Source organism: Sapajus apella, unplaced genomic scaffold, assembly GCF_009761245.1.
Source record: "Sapajus apella isolate SASKATOON/1434 unplaced genomic scaffold, GSC_monkey_1.0 scaffold14, whole genome shotgun sequence".
In the NCBI taxonomy this organism is placed as follows: domain Eukaryota; kingdom Metazoa; phylum Chordata; class Mammalia; order Primates; family Cebidae; genus Sapajus; species Sapajus apella.
The window spans coordinates 5,160,553-5,179,662 of record NW_022436954.1 but is presented as its reverse complement, the minus strand read 5'-3'; the positions used below and the strand labels follow the sequence as shown (position 1 = coordinate 5,179,662).

General features: G+C 53.6%; 1 protein-coding gene across 2 annotated transcripts; it reads left to right on the top strand.

Moving 5' to 3' along the window:
- Positions 1-353: 353 nt before the first annotated feature.
- SART1 (spliceosome associated factor 1, recruiter of U4/U6.U5 tri-snRNP) lies at positions 354-17,811 on the top strand. 2 transcript variants are annotated; one of them, XM_032282781.1, is made up of 20 exons: positions 354-753; positions 4,278-4,335; positions 4,726-4,781; positions 5,308-5,434; positions 5,552-5,657; positions 5,914-5,991; positions 6,106-6,205; positions 6,295-6,437; positions 6,569-6,775; positions 7,471-7,595; positions 7,683-7,798; positions 7,883-8,019; positions 15,126-15,299; positions 15,395-15,505; positions 15,773-15,860; positions 16,350-16,440; positions 16,539-16,674; positions 17,326-17,415; positions 17,519-17,640; positions 17,727-17,811. In XM_032282781.1, the coding sequence occupies exons 1-20, from the start codon at positions 441-443 to the stop codon at positions 17,743-17,745; spliced, it is 2,397 nt and encodes a 798-aa protein (XP_032138672.1). In that variant the 5' UTR covers positions 354-440; the 3' UTR covers positions 17,746-17,811. The 2 variants fall into 2 exon arrangements, with proteins under 2 accessions (XP_032138672.1, XP_032138673.1); XM_032282782.1 differs by having other exon boundaries at positions 494-753; positions 5,267-5,434.
- Positions 17,812-19,110: the final 1,299 nt, after the last annotated feature.

Here is a 19,110-nt window from a genome sequence, read left to right as displayed (position 1 = left end):
ACACCCCGTTGCTGGGGAAGTACAAGCACAGGGAGGCCAAGGAGGAACTTCCAGCCTCTAAGACACTGGCTAAAGGTGTCTGAACACATTTGATGGTGTTCAGTAAAGTTATTTGCTGTTTGTGAGGTGGGTGGAGCAGGTCTAAGTCCTTCTAGTTTTGGGATCCCATCTCCGGGGTTAATTTCGCGTCCCTTGAGGAGCGCATGCGCAACGGGACCACCGGCTCAGAGCTCCCACAGGGCCCAAGACCCGGCGAATGCGCAGTGGAGCCCTGATCCCAGCCTTCCCATGAGCCTCTGGGGCAGGCTCCAAGGCGAGCGGCGGAAGCAGCCGCTCTTAGTTTTCCGCAACACGACAGCGGCTGCCGAGCGACCCGGAAGTGTTCCCATTTTGCGTTGTCTGGGCTTGGCGGCGGCCGGGCTCGGGGTGGACGTGCCACTATGGGGTCGTCCAAGAAGCACCGCGGAGAGAAAGAGGCGGCCGGGACGACGGCGGCGGCCGGCACCGGGGGTGCCACCGAGCAGCCGCCGCGGCACCGGGAGCACAAAAAACACAAGCACCGGAGTAGCGGCAGTGGCGGTAGCGGCGGCGAACGACGGAAGCGGAGCCGGGAACGTGGAGGCGAGCGCGGGAGCGGGCGGCGCGGGGCCGAAGCTGAGGCCCGGAGCAGCACGCACGGGCGGGAGCGCAGCCAGGCAGAGCCCTCAGAGCGGCGCGTAAAGCGGGAGAAGCGCGATGACGGCTATGAGGCCGGTGAGGAGGCGGGGCCTGCGCAGGGGGCGGGGCGGGCAGGGGTCCCGAGCGGGCGGGTCTGGGTGTGCGCGCAGTGTCTGCGAAGCTCTCCAGGCCGGGAAACCCCGAGGCTGTCTACGTCAGCTCTTATTAAATAGTTTTCTACGGCATCTCTCAAGCCCAAGAGTTAGAGGCTGCAGTGAGCTGCGATCGTGCCAGATGCACTCCAGTCTGGTGAAGAAAGCGAGACTCTGTCTCATAGAAAAGTATTTTCTATGGTTGTTTAGGATTAGAGATTGACTTTCTCCACCTAGCTCCTTGAGGACAGAGGGCTTCTGTTTTCCTCAGTTGTCTGGTACAATTACAGATCCTCAAAAAATGTGTTGAATGAATGAATGAAGTAATATCAGCGTATGCAGAGGCAAGAGAAACCTGGCATTGGACGAATCGTGTAGGGCTCATGGTAGCGAAATGAGCGAGTAAGTTAAAGATGGTTAGGGATGTGAACACAAAGGACCGCGTACTGTAGGCTTCGTTAAGAAATATAGATTGTCTTGATGGTGGTAGGGAGCCATGGATGTGAGTTGAGGAGTGAGTTGCTCAGATCTGTATTTTGTAAACATCGCTGGATTGAGAACTTAGTCAAAGGTAGTCAGGATTGGAGACCAGTAAATCAGGATGGCTATAGACCACGTGAGGGCTAATGGTAGCCTGCACCAAGGCAGCAGCAGTGGGATGGAGAGAAGTGGACAGATTGGAGAGGTATTTTGGAGGAGGAATGAACAGAACTCTTCTATGAGGCTGGGAGGGAAAAGGCATTGAGAATGACTCCTTGAATTTTGGCTTGAGCAGCCAGATGGGCTGTGGGTGTCTTCTCTACTGAAACTGAGGAGTAGAGAAGAGAAGCAGATTTGGAGGGAGATGAATAATTCACTTTTGGGGTTGTCGAGGTTGAGTGCATGTGAAAAGCCAGAGTTTGGACTGGATAAAGCCATTGGGAGTCAGTATCTGGGTGGCCAGTGAAGCTTGTAGAGCTGATGGCCCACGGGGTCGTGGGGTGTGCCTGTGCTGTGCTGAGGCGCAGGATCCGAGGAATAAAGAGATGGGACACAGAAGTACGGGGAAAATGCAGCTGGGCTCGAGGGGCCATGCTCCTATGAGCAGAGTCAGGTGAGGCCCCGAATGTCCAGAAGCATGAGTATTTATTGTGTATAGATTAGGGGGGCAGGGCAGTGAGTGAAGTCATCTTTAAGGGTAGTGATACGGTCGTGAGCAATAAAACAAGGGGTCCACCCCCATTAGGTCACCTAGGCTGGGAGGTGGACAGTGCGCAGCAAGGAGTCCATTCCCATTAGGTCATCGAGGCAAGGGCCATGTACAGTAAGGGGTCCATCCCCATTAGGTCACTGAGGCATGGAGGTGGGCCATGTGCAGTGAAGAGGGTGCAGTGTGCAATACCTCTATGGGCAAGCTACTAAGAAGATTTATAGGAGGATGATTTAAGTCACATAGCAGTGACAGAGCTGTCAGGGTCTGTGCTAACTGCTGGCAGCTTCCAATGAGTTCTGTAGGGGAATGCTTTTCAAGCAGCACAGTAGCAAGAGCTGATAAAGTTCACCGTCACCAAGGTGTGATTGCCGTTATGAGGGCAGCCTTCCACAAGAACTGGAGCAAGGTCCTACAACTCCTTTATCAGGAGGAGTGGCTCTTGCCCCAAGCCTGCCATACAGTGGGTATCTTTACAATATTGAACGCTGCCCCCTAGGCCATGGATTCTTGTCCTGGTATAACTGTTTTTCCCTTAAATAATCCTGTGCACTGTGTCTGCTCTAGGCATTCCTCCGATTATAAGCTGCTTATTCCTTAATTCATGCTCTGTACTGTGTCCACTCCAGGCATTCCTCTGATTATAAACTTATATATAGTTATATATGTATATATATGGAAAAAACTGAGTGGTAAGATATTCTTTAGGCACTCGTTCTATGAACTAATGTGTGATCATCTAGAGAGGATTGTATAAAGGGAAATAGCTGAGTAGTAACACTATAAACAGATACTCTCCAAGCCCTAATTCTATAAACTAATATACAATTATATAAAAGGAAATAACTGAGTAGTAACACTATAAACTGAGATATTCTCCAGGTCTTAATTGTGCCAGGATTCTGCTTATCTCTCCTTCCTTGGTACCTATATGGGGGGTTACCCACAAGGCTCATGTGACATGAGAAGCCAGGGTCAGGAATAGAACCTGAGAAATGCCCTTATTTTAGTATTAGGCAGAGAAAGATATTACAAAGAAAAGGAGATAGTAACCAAAAAGGCAGGAAAACCTTTGTGTCATGGAATCTTTAGAAAGAGGGTATTGTTAGAAGGAGGGAGTGATCAACAGTCCCACACACTACGAGAGATCAAGCAAAACCAGAACCGAAAAGAGCCCATTAGATTTAGAAATGAGGAGGCTGGTGGCCTTGGAGAGCACCTGGAGAGATTGGGATCCAGGGCCCAGGTGAAGAGAGGAGCCTTTGAGATAAAGGCAAAGGTAAGATGCAGGATAGGATTGCAGGAAAGGAAGAGCTCATGGTGGCAGCTGGTTGAAGGAGTTCATCCGAGGGTGTTCAGTAAGTGATTTGCTGTTTGTGAGGTGAGTGGAGCAGGTCTATAGTGCTTATTTATCCGTGTCCTCAGCGTCTAGCACAGAACAGGCACCAATAAGTGTTTTTTGACTCCCTGAGTCCCACAAAGGACAAGGTCATGCAGCAGCCACATTTCCTGTCCTGTTGGGAGAAATGACTTGATTGTGAATTCAGGGGAGAGCAGTTAATTCTGATCAGTCATTGAACAGGACTTCATGAAAAAGGTGGTGTTTGATTTTGGCATTTGGATAGGATTTTGCCGATGAGAACAAGACCAGAGAGGACAGTTTAGGTTGAAGACACAGAATGTATAAAAGTGGAGAAGTCCAGGCGCAGTGGCTCACACTTGGTACAATCCAAACACTTTGGGTGGCCCAGGTGGAGGATCAGTCTAGCCCAGGAATTCGAGACCAGCCTGGTCAACATAGTGAGACTCCATCTCTAAAAACAAAATAAACAAAATTAGCCAATTTTGGTGGCAGGCACCTGTAGTTCCAGCTACTCAGGAGGCTGAAGCAGGAGGATGCTTGAGCCTGGGAGGTCAAGGCTGCACTGAGCCAAGATCATGCCACTGCACTCCAGCTTGGGCAACAAAGTGAGACCTTGTCTCTTAAACAAAAAAAAAAAGAAAGAAAAAAAAGGAGAGGGCAGAGTGGGGGCTGCAGCAGTTTGGATCTCTTGGGTTAGGAAAGAAAGGTGTGTAGGAGAGGCAGGAGTCTGAGGCTAGGCTTGGGCAGAGGAGCTGCTGAGGAGCTTGGGTGGAAGAAGCTGCTGTTTTCTGGTGTTTCAGCAGGCCCAGGTGCTGGTGAGGGGCCCTCATCTTTGATCCTGCAGCTGGAGCCAACGATGCTGGCTTCTTGGCCCTGTGTTCAGCTCCTGAGCCATGCATGCTTCTTCTTATTCCAGCTGCCAGCTCCAAAACTAGCTCAGGCGATGCCTCCTCACTCAGCATCGAGGAGACCAAGTGAGTACCGTTTCCCTTGTTTCTACTTTGTGTTCCTAAGAGTGGTGGCTCTGGGGCCAGCACTGGGGTGGCTTTCTCACACAAAAGTATGCTAATTGGAGTTGGAAAGGTCCTATAAATCATCTTAGTTAAGGTTTGAGTTATAGAAGAAAAAACTAAAATGTCTGAGGAAGGTGGCATTCACTGGTTAGACGCAGGCCAGGCTGGCGCCCATGTTTTCTGCTTTGGAGGTCAGGGCCCTTCCCAGTGTCCTAGGCTGTGGGTCAGACCGTGTGTTTGGGACCCATGGGACCACTCACTTCCACCCTGTTTGGCCTCCTGTCTGTCTAGAAATGCACATGATGCCCTGTGTCTTTGATAGCCTCTAACACTTGTGTCTCTTGTTCTCAGTAAACTCCGGGCAAAGCTGGGGCTGAAACCCTTGGAGGTCAATGCCGTCAAGAAGGGTGAGTATAGGGCTGAGGTTGGGGTTTGGGTGGGGAAAGAGGCCATCTGAAGGGCTCTTTGAAGAAGGAGGGATTAGAGGCAGATTCAGCACGGTTTAGTGGTCTTACTCATGCATATTTGCCGGGAGGTATGAGGGCCTTCCTTGCTGTTATAATGGGGATCTGGGGCTCTGCTTGGTTTCTGAGTTGGAGCCGTGGCCATTGCATACTCACTGTGGCTGTGCGGTGTTGTTAGATGGACTGAAAGATGTGCACACTTGCTGCAGACTGGGCTGGGGAGAGGTGGGTTTGTTGTTTTTCTTCAAAGCACAATTTGAGGGACTTTGGAAGGCACAGAGGGTCCTGTTGTGCTGCGTGGGTTGGCCAGGAGTGTGGGGATGAAGTGGGAGCAGGGAGGTGAAGGATTCTTCCTTCCTGTCCTGACCCCTTCTGGCCCCCTGAGCTGGAAGGGGGCAGGGTGAGTGGCTCCCTCCTCTCCCCACCAGCCATGGGCGGGCATAGCCTCACGTCTGGGCCCCCATTCCAGAGGCGGGCACCAAGGAGGAGCCCGTGACAGCCGATGTCATCAACCCTATGGCCTTGCGACAGCGAGAGGAGCTGCGGGAGAAGCTGGCAGCTGCCAAGGAAAAGCGCCTGCTGAACCAAAAGCTGGGGTGAGGGGTCCTGGCCAGAGCAGGCAAGGGAAGGGCTAGGGAGGCCACCATCCTTGGCTGCCTCTTGGGTGGGGAGAGGGGCTGAGCTCTTCAAGCATCACCTTCTCCCCTCTTCAGGAAGATAAAGACCCTAGGAGAGGATGACCCCTGGCTGGACGACACTGCAGCCTGGATCGAGAGGAGCCGGCAGCTGCAGAAGGAGAAGGACCTGGCAGAGAAGAGGGTGAGCACTGGACAGCACGGGGTGGTTGTCTAGCGCCTCTGGTGGCCTGACTGGGCACTGAGGCAGGAGCCAACCCTGGAGAGGTGAGATGGGGCTTGGAGAGGGGAAAGGCCTCGGCTGCTAGTGTCCACTTTGGACTCTCAGCAGCTTGCCTGCAAGGCCTGCCCTTTTTACACTCCCGCTTGGTAGAGCCCTGCATGTTTTCTGGTGATGCTGAGTGGCCTGAGGTCCTAGGTCACCCCTCCCTGTTTCATAGGCCAAGCTACTGGAGGAGATGGACCAAGAGTTTGGTGTCAGCACTCTGGTGGAGGAGGAGTTTGGGCAGAGGCGGCAGGTGAGGCTGCAACAACTGGGGCACATGGTGCACGGGGCACTGGCAGCCTTGCTACAGGGATCCCAGGGTTGGGTGGGTGGAGGGAGGTTCCTGACTCGCCGTTTCTTCCCTTAGGACCTGTACAGTGCCCGGGACCTGCAGGGCCTCACCGTGGAGCATGCCATTGATTCCTTCAGAGAAGGGGAGACCATGATCCTCACCCTCAAGGATAAAGGTGACATAAGCTGGGCGCCTGGCGGGGGGGCACAGCTTCTGCTGAGTTGCGGGCAAGTGTGAATGGCCACTGCTCTGTGCTGCCCCCAGGCGTGCTGCAGGAGGAGGAAGATGTGCTGGTGAATGTGAACCTGGTGGATAAGGAGCGGGCAGAGAAAAATGTGGAGCTGCGAAAGAAGAAGCCCGACTACCTGCCCTATGTGGAGGATGAGAGCGTGGATGACCTGGCACAGGCACGTGGTGGACAGGCTGGGTGGCGGGGGATGGGGCAGAGAATATTGGGAGTCAGGGCTCTGAGGAGGTGGTGGCTCGGTGGCTTTTCAGGAGCCAACCTGGGCTCCAACCTGTACCTCTTGCCTTGCAGCAAAAACCTCACTCTATCCTGTCTAAGTATGACGAAGAGCTTGAGGGGGAGCGGCCGCACTCCTTCCGCCTGGAGCAGGGCGGCACAGCTGATGGCCTGCGGGAGCGGGAGCTGGAGGAGATCCGGGCCAAGCTGCGGCTGCAGGCCCAGTCCCTGAGCACGGTGGGGCCCCGGCTGGCCTCCGAGTACCTCACGCCTGAGGAGATGGTGAGCCCTCTCGCGCCTCATACTCAGTGTCACAATTCTCCCTCCCTCTCGGCTCGAGTGCTGCCCGCAGGCACTCAGAAGAGAGGGCGAGTATTTATGTTCACAAAGTGCTTGGCCTTGTGGGTGAGCAGTAAATGGCATCCGGGGGAGTACCGGGTGTGGACGGATCAGGGCTGCCGAGCCACATGGGCCTCAGTCTGTGTTCGGGCTCTGCCATGCTGCCAGCCCGTGCCCTGGGTGAGCCATTTAACTGTGAGCCTGGGGCACCCCATCTGGAGTGGCAGTGACAAGAGCCGCCTTCTGAGGTTGCTGTGAGGATGCGTGACAGCATAGGTGAGGGGTGACTGGAAAGGTGTGTGTGGCTCTTGCCTGTGGAGTGACCGTGTAACATGAGGTAGACAGTTAGTGCAGTGGGCGTCTTGCTAAGTGGGTAAGAGCAGGACTTGAACCAGACTGCCCCAGCTCCCTCACTTAGGAGTAGGCAACCTTGGCAAGGTACTTAACCTCTCTGTGCCCCAGTGTCCCCATCTCACGAGTGGATTGGAGATAGTAACCACCCCATGTGTGGCCCATGTGTGGGAAGTGCTCAGGAGACTGGCTAGCACAGAGGAACACCAAAGAGGTTCACCCTTGAGGGCTGTGGTGGCCCGCCTCTCCCCCGCCCCTGCTCTATGTCTGTCCTCTCTTCCCGTCAGGTGACCTTTAAAAAGACCAAGCGGAGGGTGAAGAAAATCCGAAAGAAGGAGAAGGAGGTAGTGGTGCGGGCAGATGACTTGCTGCCTCTCGGGGACCAGACTCAGGATGGGGACTTTGGTTCCAGGTGGGCTTGGACACGGTGATAGGAGGAGAGGGCTGGGCTGGTGTGGCCTGGGAACTGGTGCTCACCAGAGAGGCCTTCTTCGCTCAGACTGCGGGGCCGGGGTCGCCGCCGAGTGTCCGAGGTGGAGGAGGAGAAGGAGTCCGTGCCTCAGCCCCCGCCATCAGACGACACCCGAGTGGAGAACATGGACATCAGTGATGAGGGTGAGGGCCTGGCGGGGGGTGAAGGGGGGCAGGGACAGGGTTGGGGAAGCTGGTCTGAGCAGGCATCCCCTGTGTTTCTCCCAGAGGAGATTGGAGCTCCGCCGCCACCAGGGTCCCCACAGGTGCTGGAGGAAGACGAGGCAGAGCTGGAGCTGCAGAAGCAGCTGGAGAAGGGGCGCCGGCTACGGCAGCTGCAGCAGCTGCGAGACAGTGGCGAGAAGGTGAGGCTGGGCGTGGGCAGGTCTGGGGCTCCTGGTGCACTGGCACTCACCTGTCCTCACGAGCACATGCCCCTGTGTCGTGGCAAACAGCCACATTCCCATCTAAAGCCTCTTTTCTTTTTGTTTTTTGGGTTTTTTTTGTTTTTTTTTTTTTTTTTTTTTTTTGAGACAGTCTCGCTCTGTCACCCAGGCTGGAGTACAGTGCTATGATCTCGGCTCACTGCAACCTCCGCCTCCTGGGTTCAAGCGATTCTCATGCCTCAGTCTCCCGAGTAGCTGAGATTACAGGTGCCTACCACCAAATCTGGCTAATTTTTGTATTTTTAGTAGAGATGGGGTTTCACCAGGCTGGTCTTGAACTCCTGACCTCAGGTGATCTGTCCACTGCAGCCTCCCAAAGGGCTGGGATTATAGTTGTGAGCCACTGTGCCCAACCCTCTTTTCTGTTTAAAGTCATGTTTTGTGCAGGTTTTGAGACGTCTGCAGTGTTTTCACCACCAGATGCCTGCTTTAGTGGGGGATCCTTTCCTCTCTTTTCTCTTCCTGTGTGTGTTTGTTGAATGCCTACAGTGAGTAGTGCATTATTCTTGGGCTGGGAGGGTCATTGGTGAACAGGACAGCCACAGGGCCCTGGGTTCATGGAGCTGGCTTTCTAGAGTGTGTGGGGGAGAGGGGTGGCAGCAGGTGGACAGGCTGGCATTTAGGCCATTGACCAACCAGAAGGTATCTCAGAAGAATCAACCTTAGAGTGCCTGAGGACCAGGGAGGCTAAAGCAGAGAGTGAGAGGGTGGCATGAGCTGAGATGGAGAGGGCGGGGCCAGCGCAGGGGGAGCCTTGAGCCAGGCACTGTTCTCGTGCTCTGTGTTTGTTCCTATGAGGGAGGTTCTGTCACCTCCATCATTGCCGAGGCCACATTTTTAGCCCTACCCCACACTTTTTACCTAGGAAGAAGCCAAGAAAGGGTATCCAGGAGAGGGAGTAAGGGAGGGAGGCTTTTGATACGACTGGGAGGTAAAGGGGGGGACTGTTCGAGCAGATTCAGGGCTGGGAGGATGAGAGCTGAGAAGGTGAGGGCTGCGCCTGGGACGGAGGGCAGGCTTGGTGTTGAAGGGCTGCAGAGGTTTGAGGTTTAAGGGTGTGCGGTCTCTGTCAGGCCCCTTGTGCGCTCTGCTGTTGTAGGAAAAACAACCAAGACAATCTGTGAGTGGGCTTGGCTGGTTTCCAGTGACACTTTATTTCTAGGTAGTGGGACATAGTTTGCCCAGCCTGTCGGTAAAAAAGAACAGAGAAGGCCGGGTGAGGTGGCTCACACCTGTAATCCCAGCACTTTGGGAGGCTGAGGTGGGCGGATCATGAGGTCAAGAGATCGAGACCATCCTGGCCAACGTGGTGAAACCCCATCTCTACTAAAAATACAAAAAGTAGCTGGGCATTGTGGCACACACCTGTAGTCCCAGTTACTTGGGAGGATGAGGCAGGAAAATTGCTTGAACCCGGGAGGTGGAGGTTGCAGTGAGCCGAGATCGTGCCACTGCACTCCAGCCTGACGATGTAGCAAGACTCTGTCTCAAAAAAAAAAAAATCAGAGAAATGGGGCGATAGACTGACAGGGCTGTGCGTTTTATGACTGAAATGAACGTAAGGGTTATTAGCTCCGAGGTTCTTGGCCTACCTGCACATTAGACACCTAGGAGGTTGTTTTTGTTGTTGTTGTTTTGAGAAACAAGGTCTCACTCTGTTGTGTGGGCTGGAGTGTAGTGGTGCAGTCATAGCTCACTGCAGCCTTGAAATCCCAGGCTCCCAAGTAGCTGAGACCACAGGCATGCACCACCACACCTGGCAAATTTTAAAAAAATTTTTTAGCAACAGGGTCTCACCTTGTTGCCCAGGCTGGTCTCAAACTCCTGGGCTCAAACAGTCCTCTCGCCTCTACCTCCCAAAGTGCTGGAGTTACAGGCATGAGCCACCTGGCCTGGCCTAGCCTAGAAAGTTTTAAAAATACGTGAGCCACACCCCACACACCATACCAGCAGAAAAGTGAAAGTGTATCACAGTGAACACCTGTGTCTTCTAGAGTCAGTAATTATAAACATTGTTAAAGTTCTTTCTCTTCTTTTTTTCCTGAGCCACTGCAAGTTGCAGATACAGTGACACTATACCCTTAACTACTTCAGTGGGCATCTCACGAAATAAGGGCCTTCTCTTGCATAGCCACGCTGCCCTAACGAGTCCATAAATGCTGTAAAACAGCAGCTCGCATGCCCCCATTTTCCAGTTAGCCCCTAAAATGCCTTTTTAATTTTTGTTTTAACCAGTATCCAATCAAGTTTCATACCCACAAAGGAGTCTTTTTCTGACAAATGGAGATTCTGGAGTATGTGGGAGAAACAAATTAATGATGGAAGAGGAAAAGGAGATTTTTGCAGGCATTGGTGGGGCCTAGAGTACAAGCGGAGGGTGTCCTTGAGCAAAGCCAGGTCGTGTCATTTATTTCAGGAGGGAAGGAGGGGAGGTTACAGCAGCTACAACCAAGGTGACCTTGGTTGGGGGAAGTCAGAGCAGCCCATGTCTGATTGTTCTGGTGTTTTCCAGCGAAGAGGTGGCAGGGGTGGCAGTTCGAGGAGACGTGAGATGCGGTTTTGGAGAGTGGAGGGCAGGTACGCCATGGAAAAGGAACAGACCTGCTGGGCGGTGTGGGCTGCCCAGCCGCTCCCCATGGCCTTGGATGTGACGGGTTTTCTGTCCAGCTGCTCCATGCGGTCAGCTGAAGAGGAGGATGGTGAGATTAATGAGCTGAGGAGGAGGATGGGATTAATGGGGAGCTGAGGAGAAGGATGGTGGGATTGAGGATTGGGTTTTCTAGGGAGGAGAGGCAAGGCAGTTAAGGTTTTCATAAAGGGGAGGTTCTGTTGATGTCCCCCAACTCTAAACTGGGTAACTGGGGACATAACAGAGTGATGGGTGTGAGGACTGGCCTGGAGTCATGATGTGGTTGAAGAATTACTGGATTGTGGTTAATACAGTCAGTGAACTAGAAAGAAAGGATGTAGGGGACAGAGAGGATCCTTGGAATTGAGGGGGTTTTTTTGTTTTAGTTTTGAGACAGTGTCTCACCCTCTCCCAGGCCAGGTTGCAGTGGTGCTATCTCGGCTCACTGCAATCTCCACTTCCCAGGTTCAGGTGATTCCTGCCTTAGCCTCCTGAGTAGCTGGGACTACAGGCACGTGCCACGATGCCCAGCTAATTTTTCTGTATTTTTAGTAGAGATGGGGTTTCACCATGTGGGCCAGGCTGGTCTCAAACTCCTGACCTCAGGTGATCTGCCCCACCCTCGGTCTTCCAAAGTGCTGGGATTACAGGTGTGAGCTTCCGTGCTGGCCTGGGTCCCAACCCGGATGACCTCATTTAACCTTAATTACCTCCCTAAAGGTGCTCTGTCCAAATACAGTCATTGGGGGGTTAGGGCTTCTCTGTATGAATTTGGGGGGTACACAATTCCTAGAGAGGACAATATTGTAAAGATGTCTTCTCGTCTAATTCATTTCTAGGTTAAATGCAATCCCAGTAAACATCCTAATGGGACTTTTTTGGAACCTGGCAAACTGATTCTGAAATTGGATAAAGTAGGGTAATTGTGGTAGTGTGGGATTGTGTAAGGACAGACTAATAGGGCAGAGAGACCACACGGGCCCCAAGACAGAATCGCGTCCAAGTGGGAGAGATGCTCATCAGTGTGGCGAGTGGGCTTGGGACGGTCAGTTACCTATTTGCGGAAAAAATGAAATTGGGTTTGTACCTCACACCTTGCAGATAGATTAAGAACTTCAAAGTAAAAACCTAACATTTCAGAACCAAATTAAGGAAATTACATTTATGATTTTTTGGTAGAAAAGACTTTTTAAGTTGTTAGCATAGCCAAGGCAGAAGAATTGCTTGAGGCTAGGAGTTTGAGACCAGCCTGGGCAACATAGCAAGACCCCACCCCCCCATCTCTAAAAAAATTTTTTTAATTGGGCATGGTAGCATGTGTCTGAAGCCTCAGCTATGCTGGAGGCTAAGGCAGGAGGATTGCTCGGCTATAGTTGCACCACTGCACTCCAGCCTGGGTGATAGAACAAGATCCTGTCTCAGAAAACAAACCAAGAAACCCACACGTTCCTTGGGTGTGTTTCTTCAAGCAACCATGAAGACAAAAATGAACATGTTGGCCGGGTATGGTGGCTCACGCCTATAATCACAGCACTTTGGGAGGCCAAGGCAGGCGGATCACAAGGTCAAGAGTTTGAGACCAGACTGGCCAATATGGTGAAACCCCATCTCTACTAAAAATACAAAAATTAGCTGGGCGTGGTGGCACACGCCTATAATTCCAGCTGCTTGGGCAGGCTGAGGCAGGAGAATCGCTTGAACCTGGGAGGCAGAGGTTGCAGTGAGCCAAGGTCATGCCACTGCTCTCCAGCCTGGGTAACAGAGCAAGACCCTGAAAAAAAAAAAAAAAACTATGTAACTACATAGAAATTGAGAAGGTAAGTTTTTTTTGTTTGTTTTTTACAAAAGATATCATGAAACATATAAAAAGGCAGACCAGAAGGGAAGATATTTGCCCACAAATACAACCAAGAATGGGTTGGTGTCAAGAGCATACAAACAGACAGAGCAGATCAACAACACGGAAAGACTAGGTGAAAGACGTAGGTGAGACAGGCGGGTCACGGAAGAGAAAGCCTGACTGACTGGGAAAGTACCCAGCAAGCCCAGCTTCAGGAGGGGTCACAGAAAGGTGAGCCAAAACAGTGAGGCACCTGCCACCCCCAAACAATTCCACAGAAAGATCCAAGTCTGAGAGTAGCAAGTAGAAATAAGGACATGGAGCAGCCAGAATCCTCAGCCACGCTGCTCACCGCCATGGCCATGAGGCTAATCAGACAAGAGAGGGAACATGCGTGTGCCCGGGCCACCCCCATCTCTCACTCCCGAGTGTGTCCCACGTGCACCAGGAGACAGTGTCAGTGGCCTGCAGCCGCAGTACTTGTTCCAACAGAAAAAAATAGTCCATCTTCAGTGGGCTGGAGAGCCAGATCAGGGAGCATCCAGCTATGGGCTGTGATTCCATACTGTAAACTGATGAGCCACAGCCACTTGCATCAGGGGTATTCTCAGAGGCATAGATTTTTTTACAAAAGAAATCATGGAATCTGAGTCATACAGTGTGGTTCAGGTTATATAACACTTAATATACAACACAATTAACTGTTCTGGAGCAGGTCCTTATGCGGTAAAGCCATGAAGACAAGCCAGTAAGTCATGACTGTGGATGGAGGGAACACTCAGGACTGGGCACGGTGTTAGTGATGCTGCCCCAGCCCCGGGCAGAGGGATGTGGGATGTGTGTATGTTTAGTTACTGTTTTAAAAAGCATATCAACTGGGCGCGGTGGCTCAGGCCTGTAATCCCAGCACTTTGGCAGGCTGAGGTGGGCAGATCACTTGAAGTCAGGGGTTCGAGACCAGCCTGGGCAACATGGTGAAATCCTGTCTCTACTAAAAATACAAAAACTAGCTAGGTGTTGTGGCGTGCACCTGTAGTCCCAGCTACTCAGGAGACTGAGGCAGGAGAATCCCTGCAACCCAGGAGGCAGAGGTTGCAGTGAGCCGAGATCACACCATTGTGCTCCAGCATGGGTGACAGTGAGACTATCTAAAAAAAAAATATCTGGGTCAACAGAACAAAATCTCATATAGAAAAAAAGAAAAAAAGAGAGAAAATAAATAAATAGCATATGATGAGTTAGATATGCCCCCTTTTATGTTGACGATGAAGTTCATTAAAAAGTAAATGTTCCTGGCTGTCCTGGAGTTGTTTTTTTTTTGAGACAGGGTCTTGCTCTGTTGCCCAGGCTGGAGTGCAGTGGCAAGAACACAGCCTACCACAGCCCGACCTCCAGGCTTAAGCGATCCTCCCACCCCAGCCCCCCAAGTAGCTGAGAATGCAGGCATACACCACCATGCCTGGTTGATGTTTATAGTTTTTGTAGAGATGGGGTTTCACCTTACTGCCCAGGCTGGTCTTGAACTTCTGGGCTCAAGTGATCCTCCAGCCTTAGCTTCCTAAAGTGCTAGGATTACAGATGTGAGCCACCGCAGCTGGCCCCTGGAAGAATTTTTTTTTTTTTTTTTTGAGCTGCTTGGGTTTCAGAGTTTTGCCCACACTTTGAGTGCAGTGCTATGATCTTGGCTCACTGTAGACTCGATCTCCCAGACTCAAGCAGTCCTCCCACCTCAGCCTCCCAAGTAGCTGGGACTATAGGCTAAATTTTTATATTTTTTGTAGAGATGGGATTTGGGCATATTGCCCAGGCTGATCTCAAACTCCCGAACTCAGACAATCCACCCGCCTCAGGAGATTTTTTTAAATGGAAGAGGGTGCAAAAGTGGACATGGCAACTCCAGCCTTCACTGAGGAGTTTGCTGTCAGGGCTCTGGGATTGAAGGAGGAGTTTTTTAAAGAGGGGAGCTAGTGGGCAATTATGTGTGTGGCCGGGCATCTACAACGGAAGGGAAAGCAGAGGGTGCTGGTGCCCATGTGGGGGTCCTGGATTTGGTGCTGGTAGCATGAGTGGGTTCTCTTAGCATGTCATGGCACCTGCTTTCTTGATAAAGTGGGAAGCAAGAAGCTGGGCTGTGGGAAGTCGAAAGAGTGGGCCACCTTACCGCCCTGTGGGTTCTAGAAGTGCTGTCTACAGAGTCTTGAAACTGGAGTTTTTTGGGGGAGGGGCAGGTGGCAGGAGGGACCCTGGAGGAAGGTGCATGAGGCTGAGGTACCAGGGGCTTTGGAGCAGGGTTGGCACAGGCCTGGTCAGGAAGGTCTGTAGGATGTTGGGTGTTCATTCAAAGGGCAGCCAAACCCATTGACAGGTTGGTAGCAGAAGAGTGACCCCAGTGAAATAGGTGTAGAGTAGAGTCTGGAGGCAAAGATCAGCCAGGGCCCACATGGGCTGTGGGTGTGGCCTGTTTTGCTGCTGCCAGGGAGGACCCTTGGGTTCCTGGGTCTCAATGGCATCACCCCAGAAACTGCTGGGTTTGCCCACAGCTACTCCCTCCCCCAGGTGGTGGAGATTGTGAAGAAGCTGGAGTCTCGCCAGCGGGGCTGGGAGGAGGATGAGGATCCTGAGCGTAAGGGGGCCATCGTGTTCAACGCCACGTCTGAGTTCTGCCGTACCTTGGGGGAGATCCCCACCTACGGGCTGGCCGGCAACCGCGAGGAGCAGGAGGAGCTCATGGTGCGTCTGGGGCAGCCCCGCCCTGGGCTTCCCTTGGCTGGGTAGGCTGACTGGGGGCTGGGGGCTGGGGCTGACCCTGGTCTTTTGTGCCCCAGGACTTTGAACGGGACGAGGAGCGCTCGGCCAACGGCGGCTCTGAATCTGATGGGGAGGAGAACATTGGCTGGAGCACAGTGAACCTGGACGAGGAGAAGCAGCAGCAGGATGTGAGGGCCGCGCTGTCACCACGGGGGTGGGGAGTGCGCAGAGGCGGGAGGGTCGAGCTGGAGATGAGTGCCCAAGCAAGTTGCTCGGTGTCCTCAGCCTCCATCCACAGAGTGCGCTCTGCATTCCTCCCAGGGTGATCTGAGTATTACATGAGGAAATTGAATGAAGTTAAATGTTGTGGCTGGTGCCTGGCGGGGGGTGACTGGTGGGTGGGGGTGAGAAGAGACGGTGTGGCTTGCTAACCACCCCTGCCACGTGCCTGCCAGTTCTCTGCTTCCTCCACCACCATCCTGGACGAGGAGCCGATCGTGAATAGAGGGCTGGCAGCTGCCCTGCTCCTGTGTCAGAACAAAGGTAGGGAGCTCAGGGCAGCTCTGGCTTGGGTGGGCTTGGGCGCTTGGGCAGGAAAAGGGCTTGTGGGGGCTTCAGTGCAGCAGGTGCAAGCAGGGCTGCCCCCGTCCCCTCTGCTGCCTCTTTCAGTCCCTATGCTAGAGCCAGCTGCCTGGCCCAGAGCCGTTCCTTCCCCTTCCCTGGCATCTGTCTCTGCCTTACGAAGCTCCACATCTGCTCCAGGAAGGAGAGGGGAGTTGAAACTGTTAGAGCTGTAGCACAGGGAAACCCTGATGTTAGGACCCCAGCTCTGCCATTTCCTTGGCCAGTGGCCCTTGGCAAGGGGCTCATTTCTGCATCTTTGCATCTTTTTAGAATAGGCCTAATGGCTTTCCAGAGGCAAGGAGAGGGAGGTGCCCCCCACAGGGCCTGCCCCACCTTCTTAGGAGGCCCTGGAGCGGCGCCTCTCACAGTGTTGGGCAGCCTGGAGTCTCACGACCCCTCCATCCCTAGGGCTGCTGGAGACCACAGTGCAGAAGGTGGCCCGGGTGAAGGCCCCCAACAAGTCTCTGCCCTCAGCCGTGTACTGCATCGAGGATAAGATGTGAGTGTGCAGGGCTGGGGGTCCTGTGCCAGCTCGGGGCTGCAGGAACACGGCAGGCAGCTGCTCCTCACACTGAGGCCACCTTTATCTCGGGCCAGGGCCATCGATGACAAGTACAGCCGGCGGGAGGAGTACCGAGGCTTCACGCAGGACTTCAAGGAGAAGGACGGCTACAAACCCGATGTTAAAATTGAGTACGTGGATGAGACAGGCCGGAAACTCACACCCAAGGAGGTGAGCAGGGCCCTGTGTGGGCAGAGCCCCAGCCTGCCAAAGGCTGGGACTGTGCAGTGCCCCAGGGGCCTGGTGAAGTGCCACGGATCGGGAGGGGGCACTCAGGGTTGGGAAGGGCTGTGCCTCAGTTTGTCTCTAGTGGGCACAGCAGTCCCTTGGCAGGCCTGGCAGGAGGATCAGACAGGTACTCGGGACCTCTGCCCTCCTGTCTCTCACCCGAATGAGCCCTTCACCGGCTTTCCTGGCCCACAGGGCCATTCCATTGTCCTGGCCCTTCCAGTGCCCTCGTAGGCTGCCCGACCCTCCTGCCCCCCCACTTAGCTACCCCCATGCCCTCGTGGGTTTGTCTCCCTCCAGCCCCAGCCTCCAGACCTAGCCCCTGTGCGGCAGGTCTCACTCCAGGTTCCCCATGCCTTGCCCCCATGGCAGCACATCTGCTGGCTAAGCTGGTCTCCTGGCCTCTGCTGGGGCCCTGGAGGGTACCAGAGTCTGTGCCCTTTTCCTATCCCCTTCCCACTGCCACCTAGACCTGGCACTGGGTGAGGTGAGTCAACACCTGACCCCATGTGCCCTATTTCACACCTTGTGGGCACAGGTGGCTCTGGCCCCACCCAGGGCCCTGCAGCTCCCCCTCATGCCCTGTGTCCCCAGGCCTTCCGGCAGCTGTCCCACCGTTTCCATGGCAAGGGCTCAGGCAAGATGAAGACAGAGCGGCGAATGAAGAAGCTGGACGAGGAGGCGGTCGGTGCCCTTGGGGACGTGGGGGGCCCTGCACCTGCCAGGGCAGTGGTGGCTGGTGTGGGGGGCCTGCTCCAGCCCTTGCTGATTGTCCATGACCCCACAGCTCCTGAAGAAGATGAGCTCCAGCGACACGCCCTTGGGCACCGTGGCTTTGCTCCAGGAGAAGCAGAAGGCCCAGAAGACCCCCTACATCGTGCTCAGCGGCAGCGGCAAGAGCATGAACGCGTGAGTGGCTCGAGGCTGGTGGGGTGGTATGGGGTGACCTGGCCTGCGCCCGCCTTAGTAGCCTCACGTCCCTGTTTTCTCTGCAGGAACACCATCACTAAGTGACGGCGCCCTCCATCCCCCGCCCCGCCTCAACCTTGGTATTAAATAAAGCTCCCTCCTTATTTTTTCCTCCCTGGTCGTGGTACAGATACAGATTCCAGGGTTAGATCCTTGGTTGGGTATGGCCCAGAGTCTGGCTCCTGCTAGGTGAGACCCGGCCATCAGATTACACAAATAACTAAACGACGGGAGAGAGCCCCGGTCCTCTACAGCTCCTTCTCCCCTGGCTGTCAGTCACACCTTTGCAGGGCCGGCTCTCTTACGGAAAGTGGAGGCAGTTTGAGAAACTCGTCACCCTGCTCTCTCCTGGCCTCCAGGGCTGCATAAGTCACTGTCCTGTCAGAGAACCCAGGGCAGCCCTGGACTGCCCAGCCTGATGGGTGGGGATTGGGCTTTGTGCAGGGCACAGGTGCCACCTTCTGTCCTGGCTCTCCTGTGTCGCCATGGTCTGTGTCTAGAGGAGTGAAACTCCCAAGGTTGGGCTGAGAATTTTTGGTGCGCATAGTATGGGGAGGGCTGAGCCCAGTGTCTCCTGGACTTGACCTGAGCTCTGTGATAGAGCTAGACCGAGCTGCTGGGGGACTTGTGAGCCCCAAATCCATAGAAAGACAAACAGCTGCCTTGGGTGCCCAGGACACTGGTGCCCAGCCACATGTACACCCACATATTTCCCAGGTGGCATCCACATTTTAAGATTTAAAAAAGGAAACCAAAAAATGAATTGAATAAAACTGAACTTACAATCAGCTGGGCATGGTGGCTCACACCCGTAATCACAGCACTTTGGGAGGCTGAGGCAGGAGGATCGCTTGAGCCCAGGAATTTGAGACCAATCTAAGTAGCATGGCAAAACCCCATCTCTACCAAAAATGCAAAGATTAGCCAGGCATGGTGGCGAGTCCCTGTGGTCCCAGCTACTTGGAGGCTGAGGTGGGAGGATCGCTGGAGCCCTGGAGGCACAGGCTGCATTGAGCCCTGATCAAGCCACTGCTCTCCAGCCTGGGTGACAGACAGAACCTGTCTCAAAAAAAAATTAAAAATAATCTTAAGGCCGGGCGCGGTGGCTCACGCCTATAATCCCAGCACTTTGGGAGGCCAAGGCGGGTGGATCACAAGGTCAAGAGATCAAGACCATCCTGGTCAACATTGTGAAACCCTGTCTCTACTAAAACTACAAAAAATTAGCTGGGCATGGTGGTGCGTGCCTGTAATCCCAGCTGCTCAGGAGGCTGATGCAGGAGAATTGCCTGAACCCAGGAGGCGGAGGTTGTGGTGAGCCGAGATCGTGCCATTGCACTCCAGCCTGGGTAACAAGAGCGAAACTCTGTCTCCAAAAAAAAAAGATAATAATAATCTGGGGGTAAGAAA